The sequence below is a fragment of the Ursus maritimus genome, unplaced genomic scaffold (assembly GCF_017311325.1).
Source record: "Ursus maritimus isolate PB19 unplaced genomic scaffold, ASM1731132v1 scaffold_1, whole genome shotgun sequence".
NCBI lineage: Eukaryota > Metazoa > Chordata > Mammalia > Carnivora > Ursidae > Ursus > Ursus maritimus.
Window position 1 is genome coordinate 27,334,854 of NW_024423343.1, and position 12,674 is coordinate 27,347,527.

At 37.4% G+C, this 12,674-nt stretch overlaps 1 protein-coding gene across 1 annotated transcript in view; it reads right to left on the reverse strand.

Annotated features, from left to right (window-relative positions):
* Nucleotides 1-12,674, reverse strand: part of PIKFYVE (phosphoinositide kinase, FYVE-type zinc finger containing) — a 77,738-nt gene that overhangs the window by 41,223 nt on the left and 23,841 nt on the right. Inside the window, exons 10-16 of the mRNA XM_008687449.2 lie at nucleotides 11,566-11,677; nucleotides 10,494-10,641; nucleotides 9,785-9,952; nucleotides 3,900-3,959; nucleotides 2,004-2,133; nucleotides 1,402-1,582; nucleotides 702-776 (exon numbers count right to left, since the gene is read on the reverse strand). Coding sequence (XP_008685671.2) covers nucleotides 702-776; nucleotides 1,402-1,582; nucleotides 2,004-2,133; nucleotides 3,900-3,959; nucleotides 9,785-9,952; nucleotides 10,494-10,641; nucleotides 11,566-11,677 — 874 coding nt within the window. The remainder of the gene's footprint in view (nucleotides 1-701; nucleotides 777-1,401; nucleotides 1,583-2,003; nucleotides 2,134-3,899; nucleotides 3,960-9,784; nucleotides 9,953-10,493; nucleotides 10,642-11,565; nucleotides 11,678-12,674) is intronic.

A 12,674-nucleotide genomic window follows, 5' to 3' on the forward strand; every position in this document is an offset into this window, starting at 1 on the left:
ACTGAATGAGAATTTCTAGGGGTTGGGCTTAGGAATCTACATATTTAACAAGGTCCACAGGGGACCCTGATGTACCATGCACTTTGAGAATCAGTGGCCTTCAGAATAAAGTTCAAGACCCATAGTGGGATACAAAGCCCCTTGCCTGCTTCCTCCAGCCTCATCTCCTTTCTCATCTTGCACATTAGGATCTCAGAGATTCCTTAATACACCACGTTATTTCACCCCATTCCTTTGTGCTAGTGCTAGAAAGAGGCCTCAGGCCTGAAGGTAAAGATAGAAGGTGAGAAGGATAACAGAACACCAGTGATAGTTCTGCAGCTCAGCCGTAGAAGAGAGAACAAAGTTTTAAAATGCTAGGCCTCTGGAAGGACTCAGTCTATTAGAGAAACCTGTCTCCCTAAGATGTGGCAGGTCAAGGGAGAAATGATACCAGTACCCTATCACTCTGTTGGTCTGGAAGCCTGGCCCATCCCCTTCCTTCCTTCTCTTGTCTCATGAATTCCTATTATCCAAATCCTAATCATCATCAGCTCTGAAGACCTTACCCGAACCTCCAAAATTTCACCCCTATAGTAGACAGTGCTAATTGCTCCTTGATATCCATTTTCCTTCTCTCCTATGATTAGGGTACCCAAACTTGTTGGCTTGGCACACAGTCATAGTTTACTGAACTTCGCTGTTAGAAGAGATCACATTACCTTTTTATGTGCAATATTTTTCGTACAAACAAATCCATTGACAACCACAGAATCAAACTTCTTTCCACCTGGAATCTAATGAAATAAGAAAACAAAACTCAGTGAAATATATTATTAGAATCCAGTCAGATGGATTATTTCTGTTTTTAATTTAAACTATTAAATTAGAACAGAAAGGTACAGGATATAGTTCTTCCTTTCAACCAATAATTAATGATATCTAGCATGACTATTTTCCCACCTCCCACTCTCTACGGTCTTATCTGGTACTCTAAAATACCCACATGACTGAACAAACTGACAATTAAAACCATTACTAAATCAAACGTCATAGGCAAAAAATACATATGGGACTCCACTATCTAAATAAGGCAGTTACCCACTGCTTTTCCTTAGAACAGTCACAGTAATCTGTGGGAAGAGGTCTTCTCATAGATGATGTGCCAAGAAAAAGGAAGCAAAAAGGAAGAAACCACATTTGTTTGGTTTCCCAACTCCATGACCCACTCACCCCCTTCCATTCCCCTCTCACTTCCTATGGGTGGCTTCTATGACCTGTAAGTGCATTGCTAACAAACAGCAGACAGAAAAACCTCCCCCTCCTTACTTAGAACCCCTGTTAGATTTCCATTAAGAGACAAATTACTACCAGACCCACCCCATCAGTTCCAAGCATTAGAAAAGCATTAGCAGAGCTCACTTTTTTAATATGGACGAACTGACGAATATCCATGTCGTCATCCCGGTTCTTGACATCAGGTCGGACCGTCTGAACAACCTGACAGACCAGTGATACGATGATGTCCCTCCAAGATGGTGACAATGACTCATTGTGGAGCAACTGCTCGAGTAGTGCCATCATGTGGTTATGATTAGCCGAACTATAAAAGACGTCACCAGAAAGAAGTTGGCATAGTTAACACTGCCAGAAACAGTAATTCTGAAGATGCGATAAGCAGTCTACAAAGAAATAAGCATATGAATTATGGCTCAACGACAAGATCTTCTTGAGCCAATCTTATTTCATCTGTACCTTAATGATTGTGCACATGAATGAAATCTGTATCTTCAATTAAGATAACCCCTTTAATTCAACGAAACTTTAACATATAAATTACAGTTGGGACAGACAATCACAGTCTAGGACTCTTATTTTACAAGAAATTTCATCAGAACAGACCTTACTTCCTACGTAATCTTAGGATTTTTGACTTTATGAGGAAGAACAACTACACGTATGCCCATCAAGTCATTGAAAATTGTAAAACTGGAAAATTAACATCGAAAAGCTCACTGCCTTACAGCAACCTCTCCATGGCTTGTTTTTCTCCATTCTCCTCCCTCAGCAGCTCCAGGTTGTTATGATGCCAGCCCAAAGGTGTGAAAGGCAGCTCTTTGGATTTCTCCTCAACTCGACGATTAAATAAGGATTCTAAGTGTAAAATAAGAAATCGTACTTTACTGTTATGTTTTATGCCATGTACTTAATAGATTTAGAAAGTACCAATTTATCTTTTTAAGTTCTTAAACTCAGCCAATTCAAATTGCTGGTGTAAAAAGGCAAGGATATGTGTAAATACATGAAAAAACTAAGCGTGAGTTCGATCATCAATACTCACAACAGGCAAAATCAGAGACAGAACAGTGAAAAGCAAATGTACATAAGTGACTAGGACTCTCAAGCCAATAATTATAAATACGGCTTCTGAAAAACAAAAGAGATTTTAACAGTCCTTTTATTTCACTGGGAACGTTAAGAAAGAAGGGGGCTGCCTTTCCCTGTAAAATCACAAACTAAAAACTGCATTCAACAGAATTCTGAATGCTGGCAGAACAATATGTGATAGTGTGGGTGCTGAACTTTAAAAAGAAAAGCTCAGCCCTGATACGTCTCAACCAGTACAGGACAGTGTAGACAGTCTATTCGGACAATTCTTTATAGTGTTTCTTTCTTGATATTAGAACAAAGGCCTTTTTTTAAGCAAAACTTTTACAAATCAGACCCAAAAATGAACTATAAAGAAATATTAAAACATGATAAATAACAATTTACCTAAAATTTTATAAAATCTTTAAGTTTTTAAAAAGAATGAAAATGCATCTAGACAAAAAACAGATTGTATCGAAAGCTCTGCAAAAAGGATGGGCGCCTGGGTGGTTCAGTGGGTTAAGGGTCTGCCTCCAGCTCAGGTCATGATCCCGGGGTCCTGGGATCGAGCCCCACATCGGGCTCCCTGCTCGGTGGGGAGTCTGCTTCTCTCTCCCCCTCACCCTCTGTGTGTGTGCTCTCTCTCTCAAATAAATAAATAAAATCTTTAAAAAAAAAAAAAAAGCTTTGCAAAAAGGATGTTCACTGTATAATTACTGAAAAATGTGACTGAATAAATGGAAAGAGGTGGAAAATGCTCACAAAAATTCTCTAATCCTTCCCTCTCTTAAAGCAAACCAACCAAACAAAAAACTTTCAACTGAACAGCCCAGCACTACAAAGTAAAGCATGTGTCCACGATATGAGGTACAAAACACTGTACATTTTAATTATGTAAACAGCTGGCCTATAAACTTCTAGTTCAACCAGATGTTCAGAGGTAAATTTAGAAACACTGCTAAGTTATGAGAATTTATCTGAGGTCTGAGCTGTGGAGTGTTATGACCTAATTAAGTACGTCTTTACTCCACAGTAAGCTAAGTAGGGAAGGTGTAAGAGAAGGCTGTCTTCTTCTATACTGCCTTTTGTCCCCAAGAAATTAATCAGCAAAGTTAGCTCTTAATCTCTTCTCCCCATTTCTCTTCCCAATTCCACAGGGCAGGCAGCAACCTCAAATGGATGAGATCTCCCTGGGGGCTTTTTGACAAGTTTGAGAATCCCTTGATGATATGTGTATCAATACTTAATATTATATTCATGATTTGGAAAGCAGAAACTATGCCTTTCATGGAATAAAATTTAAATTCTATTCAAATGTTTTTAAACAATGGTTTTTTGGATCAGGTATCTTCTCTCAAACCAAGTCCAAGTTTATATTCTTCATTCCCAACATTCTCAGAGTTATTATACATATAAAACCTGTGTTCCCATAGTACTAAAAAATCAAATTTATTTTCAGTACCTACTCGGTGCCAATCAATGGGCTGGGCCCTAAGTACACCCTCACGAACAAGACACACTATCCCACGTACAGCTTTTGATAAAATTACCTTTGATGAAGGCGTCACTTATTGAGAGTTGTTGTCCTCCATTGTCAGAAATCAAATACTCTGCATACCAGGGAGAGAGCAGAGGAGGAAGGAAAGGAGAGACTTATGACTGTAACATGCCGGCGTCATTACACAGAGAACACACCTACACACAAAGTATTACTCACACTAAACCCAACGCGGCCCAGCCAATCGAAGAAAGCTTTAGGCTAAACGGCATCTTTATACTTTTTCCACACACTTCAAACCAAACGTAACAGACGTGAATAATAACTCAACAGAACCTTGCAGCAGTAATGTCAGATAATCTTTAACAGATTGCTTTGCCCTTATCAAAGCTGAACCAGTTTCTGAAAATTGAGATCTTTAGGAATTTAGGTATGACAAGCCTAAAAAGTTACACTATTTTTCTCATCTGTAACTGTATGATTTCACAAATAATCACTCTGTCTATATACAAAACAGTTTATAGAGAAGCCACCTGAAAGAATATAAAAGGTGGTTTTTATTTTTCAAATTTCAGACTATATGCTATAAAGCAAATTAATACAGAAGTGACACTGGCAGGGAATAAAGATTTAACTCATCAGGACTTTTATGAGCTTTCGAATTAGGGTTTCAGTTTTTCAAAATTCAAACCAAACACTGCCAAATAGTTGCCATAACTGAACATACACTGTGTTCTTCTAGAACTTTTAGAACATCACTTTTCTCACAAGTGAAACTTATTCTTTACTTCCCCATGAACTTTTCTTTGCATCCGTGACCAAGCATAGCTCAAGTGAGGTTCTTTCTACTATGCAAACGAAACCACAGTGTATTTTAAGCCTTTTAAAATAAAGGTTCTCCACAAAATTCTTTCCAAGTAGACTTCCCTTATAACAAATGAGCTTCAGAAGTTGCTATGCTTATAAGCCAATATGCTCATCCTTTCAACAAGCAGAGAAAAAGTTTTACATTGGAAATTCAAAGTGTACCATGCCAAACACAATAAAACAAGTACATGGACAAATAAAAACAGATGTTATACTTTATCTCTACACCTCCTGCACAGAAATGAATAATGCCAACTGTTTGTCCAACTAACATATTGGCTTTACAAGCTTTACTTTTCATACTAAAGATGAAGGGGCGCCTGGGTGGCTCAGTCGTTAAGCGTCTGCCTTTGGCTCAGGGCGTAATCCCGGAGTTCTGGGATCGAGCCCCACGTCAGGCTCCTCCGCTGGAGGCCTGCTTCTCCCTCTCCCACTCCCCCTGCTTGTATTCCCTCTCTCGCTGGCTGTCTCTATCTCTGTCAAACGAATAAATAAAATCTTTAAAAAAAAAAAAAGGATTAAGTATGCTTGTGTGTGTGTGTGTGTGTGTGTGTGTGTAATGATTTTCGAGCATACAGAAAACCCTATTAACCCTTCCCCTAGATTTAACAACTGTTAACGTTCCGTATCTGATTCCTCTCTACATATATATATGAATTTTCCCCCAAACATTTGAAGTTACACACATCATGACATTTGACCACTAATACTTCAGCATACATCTCTTATTTTAAATAAGGGCATTCTTCTCTATAGCCATAATACCATTTACATACTTAAGAAAATTGATAATGCCTTCAAAAAAAAATTAAAAGGAAATTGACAATGTCTTAATATGATGAAATTAGTGCATATTCTTCAAATTTATCTAACTGTCCCCAAATGCTTTAATAAATTTTTTGCCTTAAACCTCGATCCAATAAGGTTCACACATTGTATTTCCTTCATTCTCTTTCAGTCCAAAGCAAACCCCCTACCTTTTTACTTTGTCACGATACTGAATTTTGAAAGAACTCAGACCAAACGTCTTGTGGAATTTCACATTTTCTGGATTCAATTGGATTGTTTCTGTATGGTGTCGTTTAACTTGCTCCTATAGGTTTTTCTGTAAATGGGAAGTTAGATCTAGAAGCTTATGGAAGCTATGATTTTCACTTCTTTAGGTTCTACTCACTAACCTGTCAAGAATGGTTCAGAATCCTGCTTGCAACACATAACAGAATGTATTTTAGTGGTACGACTCTCCAGGTTTTACCAATAGTGAAAAACTCACCCAAAAGAAGACCACAATGTTCCAGTTTTACAAGTTCATGAAAATGCGGGGTTTGCTTACATAAGATAAAAAATACCAGATTTTTTTTAAGTACAGATAAGTCAATCAATTTTAGAAATCCAAATTTCCTCAGCCTTGGAAGATAAAGGATGATTCCTATGAAAATATTTTATAAATATTACCTTTAACTTCAACGGAAAGATAAAAACCACCCATTCCCATTTACATTCTAAAAGGAAGGAAAACCAGAGGCAGAGGAGTGTGTTACGCTTTCACCTCACTACCAGTTCACTCTGACAATCTTTATTTTCTGGTAATCAGTGTTAATCAACTACAATGCAGGAAAAATACATTATTGTACTTCAACTTCTCAAGAAAAACAGAAAAAGAACAAATTCTTGTTACTATGCTAAAAACTAACAGGAGAGAACTGTGAAAGCCAGAAACATTTATCAAGGGATTTATAGAGGCCTTAAATTTTAGACTCTCGAGGTTGCACAGGACCTATATGCCCCACAGCATAACCTATGAGCATCTCTTTCCTGTTGCTATCGGGTTACTCTTTCAGTATTTGGCACAACCATTACACAAAGTACAAAATCCACATGTTATATTAATAGTGACATCGCTAAGTTCTTACATTTGCCAAACACACTAATGTCTTTATGTGTGTTTTTTATAGAGAGACTCAGAGACTCCAGAGCCTGTGCTTTTAAAAGGTATATATAACTACAGCCTATTACTCCCTCTTTAACATATTTCAAGGGTGAAACTGTCCTCCACAAGGTTATTGAGACCATTAGATGTCTTATTAACATAACAGACAGCAGTATCTACCAGTCTCCTGAGCTAACCATCTCAAACCACCATAAAAGAAGGAAATGGGATTGTTGTGAAAAGATTTATTTTAGTTAACCAACACCGGTGCCCAGTCACCACCAATCCCTTCTCTAAAGATCACAGTACATCCTCTTGATTTTTTCCTACAATTTTGCCAACTTTCAATGTTAAATCAAGCACTTATTTTTTACAAAATTTTAATGCCTCTGTCACTATAATCATCTGAACCCCCTCCTTTTCTCCATAATTCTCCAAAAATAACAAACTCTGGCCCCATGATCACAGCTCTAAATTCTTTCAATAATCTGGTATATATTTTACCTGAACCTGGCAAAAGACTTATTCAAAATAATCAGGTATTCTCTAATTTCCTTTCATTATCTTGGACTTGACTTTCCTTTTACCAATGTACGTTCTTTCCTGATAAAATTATCTTGATGCGGGCGAGGGGGAGAAGATTCAATTAATATTACATCACCTTCCCCATATTATTACACTAATTTTCTTTCTTTGTGCCACAATTTAAAAAATCTTTTTCTCAGTTGTCCTTGGCATTTACTCCATCCATCAGTGCAATCTGGACTTCTGCTATCCTGTCATTTTTTTTAAGTGCTAGCCCCCCTTTCAGATTCATCCTCATACAAAAGTTAATTCTCACAACTTCTGTAGACAATCTTTTTAAAGGGCTGAGAGCAGAGAAGTTGCAGAAAAGTCATGGTGATTTTTTTAACTGCAGATGCTTCCCCTTTAATTTTCCTTAGGAATACAATTTGAGGTCGTACTGTACAACTGTCAGTATTGAAGCTTCCTGTTCCATTCCTCTCCCCACATTATGAAGTCAGGCACCCTAAAGCAAATTGCCCTACTGTGCTCAGCAGTCCATCTTTTGCTATTATGAATACTATGATGACAGGTCACCTTCTTCACGGTTTTCATAATTTCCTAACCTTCGAAGACATGAAATCATCACATCAAAAAGGTATTTCACGCTCTACTTTCAGCAAAACGAAGTGCACTGCCAACACATCTCCAAACGACAGATACCCTCCATCAAAACAGATGCCACCTCTGACCCCCATCTGTTATTTCTATTACAAAAACATCACCCAATATGCACCAGGGGACCAGACTACAGTTCATCTCGCCAAATGTCATGTCTACTTCACTGTCCTTTCATACTCACCCAAATGTTCTCCACCATGCTTACAATTTGTTTTGAGGATTCCCATAAAGATATGTATCTTACTCATGTTCAACACTAGTCAAGTCTCCTCTTTTACTGCATCCTCTCTAAATTTCTATTTTTTAATAAAATACACCTTTTTATTACTATAACTTTTTGTTATTTCAATTTTTAATTTAAATTCCAATTAATTAACACAGAGTGTAACATTAATTTCAGGAGTAGAATTTAGTGATTCACCATTTACATATAACACCCAGTGCTCATCACAAGTGCCCTCCCTAATACCCATCCCCCACTTACCACATCAACTGTCCACATCCCCTCCAGCACCCCTCAGATTGTTCTCTATCATTAAGTCTGTTTTATGGTTTGCCTCTCTTTTTTTTTCCCCTATTACTATAACCCTTAAAAAGTTTTTTTTACCACATCTTGGGGATAATGGTTAATACTGACAACCATTAGAAATCTGTTATAGAAATGGGAGTTTGTTTCCAATTATTTTCGAATAGATCTTTAGGTTCAAAAGCTTTTCTTTTCTGACCATATTTTTAGACTCAAAATAGAAAGTAGCAAGGCATTAGACAAGCATTTCCAATCTAAGAAAATTCAACTTTAGAGAGCTAAATGTTAAAAATCCAAACTCCAGGTGAAACCATGGAATAAATGGTTTCATCTTTATAATGATTTTTTAGCTACTACAACATAATGAAATCTCACAATTACTTATTTACTTATGTATTTTTTATTTACTTTTACATAACGCCTCTTTAGAGCTAAGATTTAATTTGGCTTTTAGTTATATCCAACAGAGTAAACTTCAACATCCATTTTTTAAAAAGCATTTCATTTTTTATACATTGCTATATTGGATTTTAGCAAAGATTTATCTTATTTTTCCTTTTATACCAAATGTCTTCTGAATATGGCCACTATTATTTTTGAGTCAGTAGAATAAACCCTCAAAAAAGACAACTAAAATTAACAAACTCACTTTGTATTACTCAGAGAAGAAACATTTTCTATAAGTATGGCATATACATCACAAGCATTTTTTTTGAGGTGGACACAAGAATGGTATTTTATTTATTAACAATGGAAAATATAACTACTGCGTGGCCTGGGAATACACGTGAGAGTCTGATCGACACGATCCTTCCCTGCAGACAAACATCCGTGAGAAGCTTCATCATGGTTAGAAACCACAGAAAAAAATACAATGGTACCAGGAAAGAAATGTGTATCTTCAGTCTGTTCTTTCCATAACAAACATTTTAAATCATAGGAGAAAGATGTTTTGGATTGTGTGTTTTCCCCCTAATATAGTTCAAGCACCTGAAAAGATTTAGTGAAATACTACATTACTGGTTAATAGCATAAGCGAATAGGCTTTAAAATGTTATATAAAGAAAGAGAAATGAATAGAGCAGAACATCCATGTTATAAATGCAAAGAAATGCCACCTTGGAAGTTGCACATTATGCTAAGGAAAGAGCAGTAGTAGTAGTTCCTTTTAAAGATGTAGTTCCTTTTAAAGACTACAAGCTTTAAATTGGGTGTGGTGGTACTGAGGGAGAAAACGAGAAATAAAAGGAACCAACCAAAAAAAAGTGTGGGGAGGTGGTGTGGGGAAAATGGAAAGGGGGGAACAAGACCCACACCGAACCCCCTCCGCCACATGGGACAGAGGAAGCCAGGAGGACAGGCTGGCATGAGATTGTGTGGCCCAGCTCTCCGGCCTGTGCCCGGATTCCAGATGGTGACTACCTCCTACCTTTTTGGTCAGCAGGGTGAGGGGGCACATGTGGGTACTTGGAGGGCTTCTTGATATGGAAGTTCACGTTGTCCAGCTCCACGTTCAGGCTGATGGAAGCGGCTGAGTCACTGTCCACTGTGGACTGGAAGCTGCTGACTGATGTGCGCTTGCTAGGACTGGCAGAATCTTTTAGTGTCGGGGAGGGGAAAGAAATATAGGGAGAGGAGGGGAGTAAAAATGGGTTTCATCAGGGTATTGGAGGAAAGGAGAAAAATGTTCTTTTAATAGACAAGCCCAATGTGCACTACCAAAATGGATACAGTATTTTCATGTACTTCTGTGGAGACTTAATAAAATTGGAACACATTAAATATAAGATGAATTTTTAAGATGGAGAAATATATTGGAGGTTCTGCAGAGAGAAAGTCTGATATTGTAGTGAAGAGGTGAGAAAGTTGTCTGCTGCGATATTATTAGCTCAGAGTTATTTTTAAGCTGCTGCAAACTAGAGACTATGGCAAAATGTGAAAACGCCAGTAGCCTAACAAGTTGGTTTCTTAAGAAAATACTGTATCTAGAACAAGGATTGCTACCAGACGTTTACGTTTAGTTGGTGCCATAAAACTTAAAGTAGAATTGTTTCAATTAAACAAACAAAACACTCATTTTATCATACATACACAGTAATGAGTCATAAAAATTAAAATGTTAGAAAGCTTAAACTCACTAGTCAAATTATCGTCACCTTCTTCAGCTATCTGTTCCGTGTCACTGTCATCGAACTTTATGTCTTTAAACCAGGATGGCTCAGAGTGTCCTTCCACAGAGTTCACTGAGTCACTGTCTGGAGAAGGGGTCTCAGAAAATTCTGTACTCTGTAAAGATCAAGGCAAGATCCAAGTAATTCACTTTCAGTGGCAACGTTCAATGGCAACGCTACAAATAAACTCTAGCCCAATACTTCTACAAAGCTAACCACCAAATGAATTACATAAAAGTAAGCAAATTAATAGAAACTAAGTTGTAAACCAGCATCAATGCTGACAATTCCACTCTGAAAATTATAATTGCCATTCATCAGTAGGTTTAGGCAGCTTATCATGAGCAAAACATTACAGATTTTACAGTGTTTCATTTCATCCTTTTTAGTCCTGAGAGTAAACCTGGCTTAGAATTTATTCTAATCCTGTGCCAACTCTAGGACACATTCTGGAAAACTGTTAAATTTTAACAAATAACACCACACCAGTCTTTTTGGTCGTTTGTCTTTTCTAACCTTTTTTACAAAGGTATTCCTAAACATTATATATATATATCAAATTAACATAGACCAAAAGTGAAAGCTTATCTTTTTAAAAGTTATATTTTAAATGATTTCTATTTGCCTAATTAAAGTAAAAAGACATATACATATCCATTGTTTTACCACTGTTATACAATTTAATGCTGCTAATGTGTCAAAATCTACTGCATTGTTGATACTAAATTTTTTCAATCATTTTATTATGTATACTCTAAGTGCTGAAAACACAGACATAGTGAAACTGAAAACCATTAATGGCAAATGACAAGCAACTATAATACCACGAAGGCCAGCTTAAGAAAAGCCAAACCAACTGCAAACTGTCTGATTCCAATAGGTTTTTCATCACCCCTACCCACCAAGTAAAAATGTTTTTAACTTTCAAACAACAGGGAAAACGGGTTAGGAAAATGTATCTCTGACTAATTCAACAACTTTTTATTCCCACCGACGAAGAAAGACTTCACAAGAAACCAGCGGTGACAAGGAAAACTACCTGCAGTGGTCTGTACAGCGCATACTCGTCCCTGAACAGCTGGTCGTGATGACTGACGCAATCCAGCCAACGCCCATCGACCATCGCTTGTCCGATGGCTATAGCTTGTGCCCTGAATTAAGACCAACAAAAATAAAAACTTTTAAAAGTCAGGGTAATTTCACAGGTACAAGATGAGATGCAAACTGAATTCTCTTTCATTATAATCAGCTGGAATTAAAAATGGTCCATCGACAGTTGAGGGGTAAAACAAGCGACACTTGAAGCTGTATTAAAAGATTTTCCCAGATCCCAGAGTAAAGGAGAACCTGCTGGTAAGGCAGTCCTACCAAAACCTAATTTCACTTACAACAAACCTGTATCAAGTGCTCAGTGCAGGCATACTGCTGTCCTCACTAGAGTAAAACAAAATGGTGAGACTAGCATGGTTCCTGCCCTCAAGGAGCTTACAGTCTTGATGAGAAGACAATACCAAATACTTCAGATATATATACATAAATATATGAAATAGATACTTAATATATATACAATAATATATAGACACTTAAGGTGTGCCTGGGTAGCTTAGTAGGTTAAGTTCGCCTCAGGTCATGATCTCAGGGTCCTGGGATCTAGTCCCGCATCGGGCTCCCTACTCAGCGGAGTCTGCTTCTCCTTTCTCTCTCCCTCTGCCTCTCCCTCTGCCCCTCCCCCTGCTCGTGTGTGCTCTCTTTCAAATAAATAAATCTTTAGAAAATAATAATAACATATAGACACTTAATATATACAAATACATATATACATGAAATAGACACAACACATTGCACTCATGGCATTTCACAATTTATAAAGCACTTTAGCCCATATTATTTCATTTCATCCTCATGGCTTCTTCACAGGACCACATATTCTCCCCACATTGGAACTGAGAGGTCCAAGGCTCAAAGAGATTAAATAACGTGAGTAAAAGCACAAAACTAAAAAGAAATATAGCCAAAACTGGACCCTAGGGCTTCACTGCTAAAGCCTTTATTCTCTCTTCCTACATACTTGTTTCTTCCCAGGAAAGGAGTAGCTAATCTAATCAACTAGAATAGCTTAGGGACATGCTGCCTTGAAAGGCAATAGGA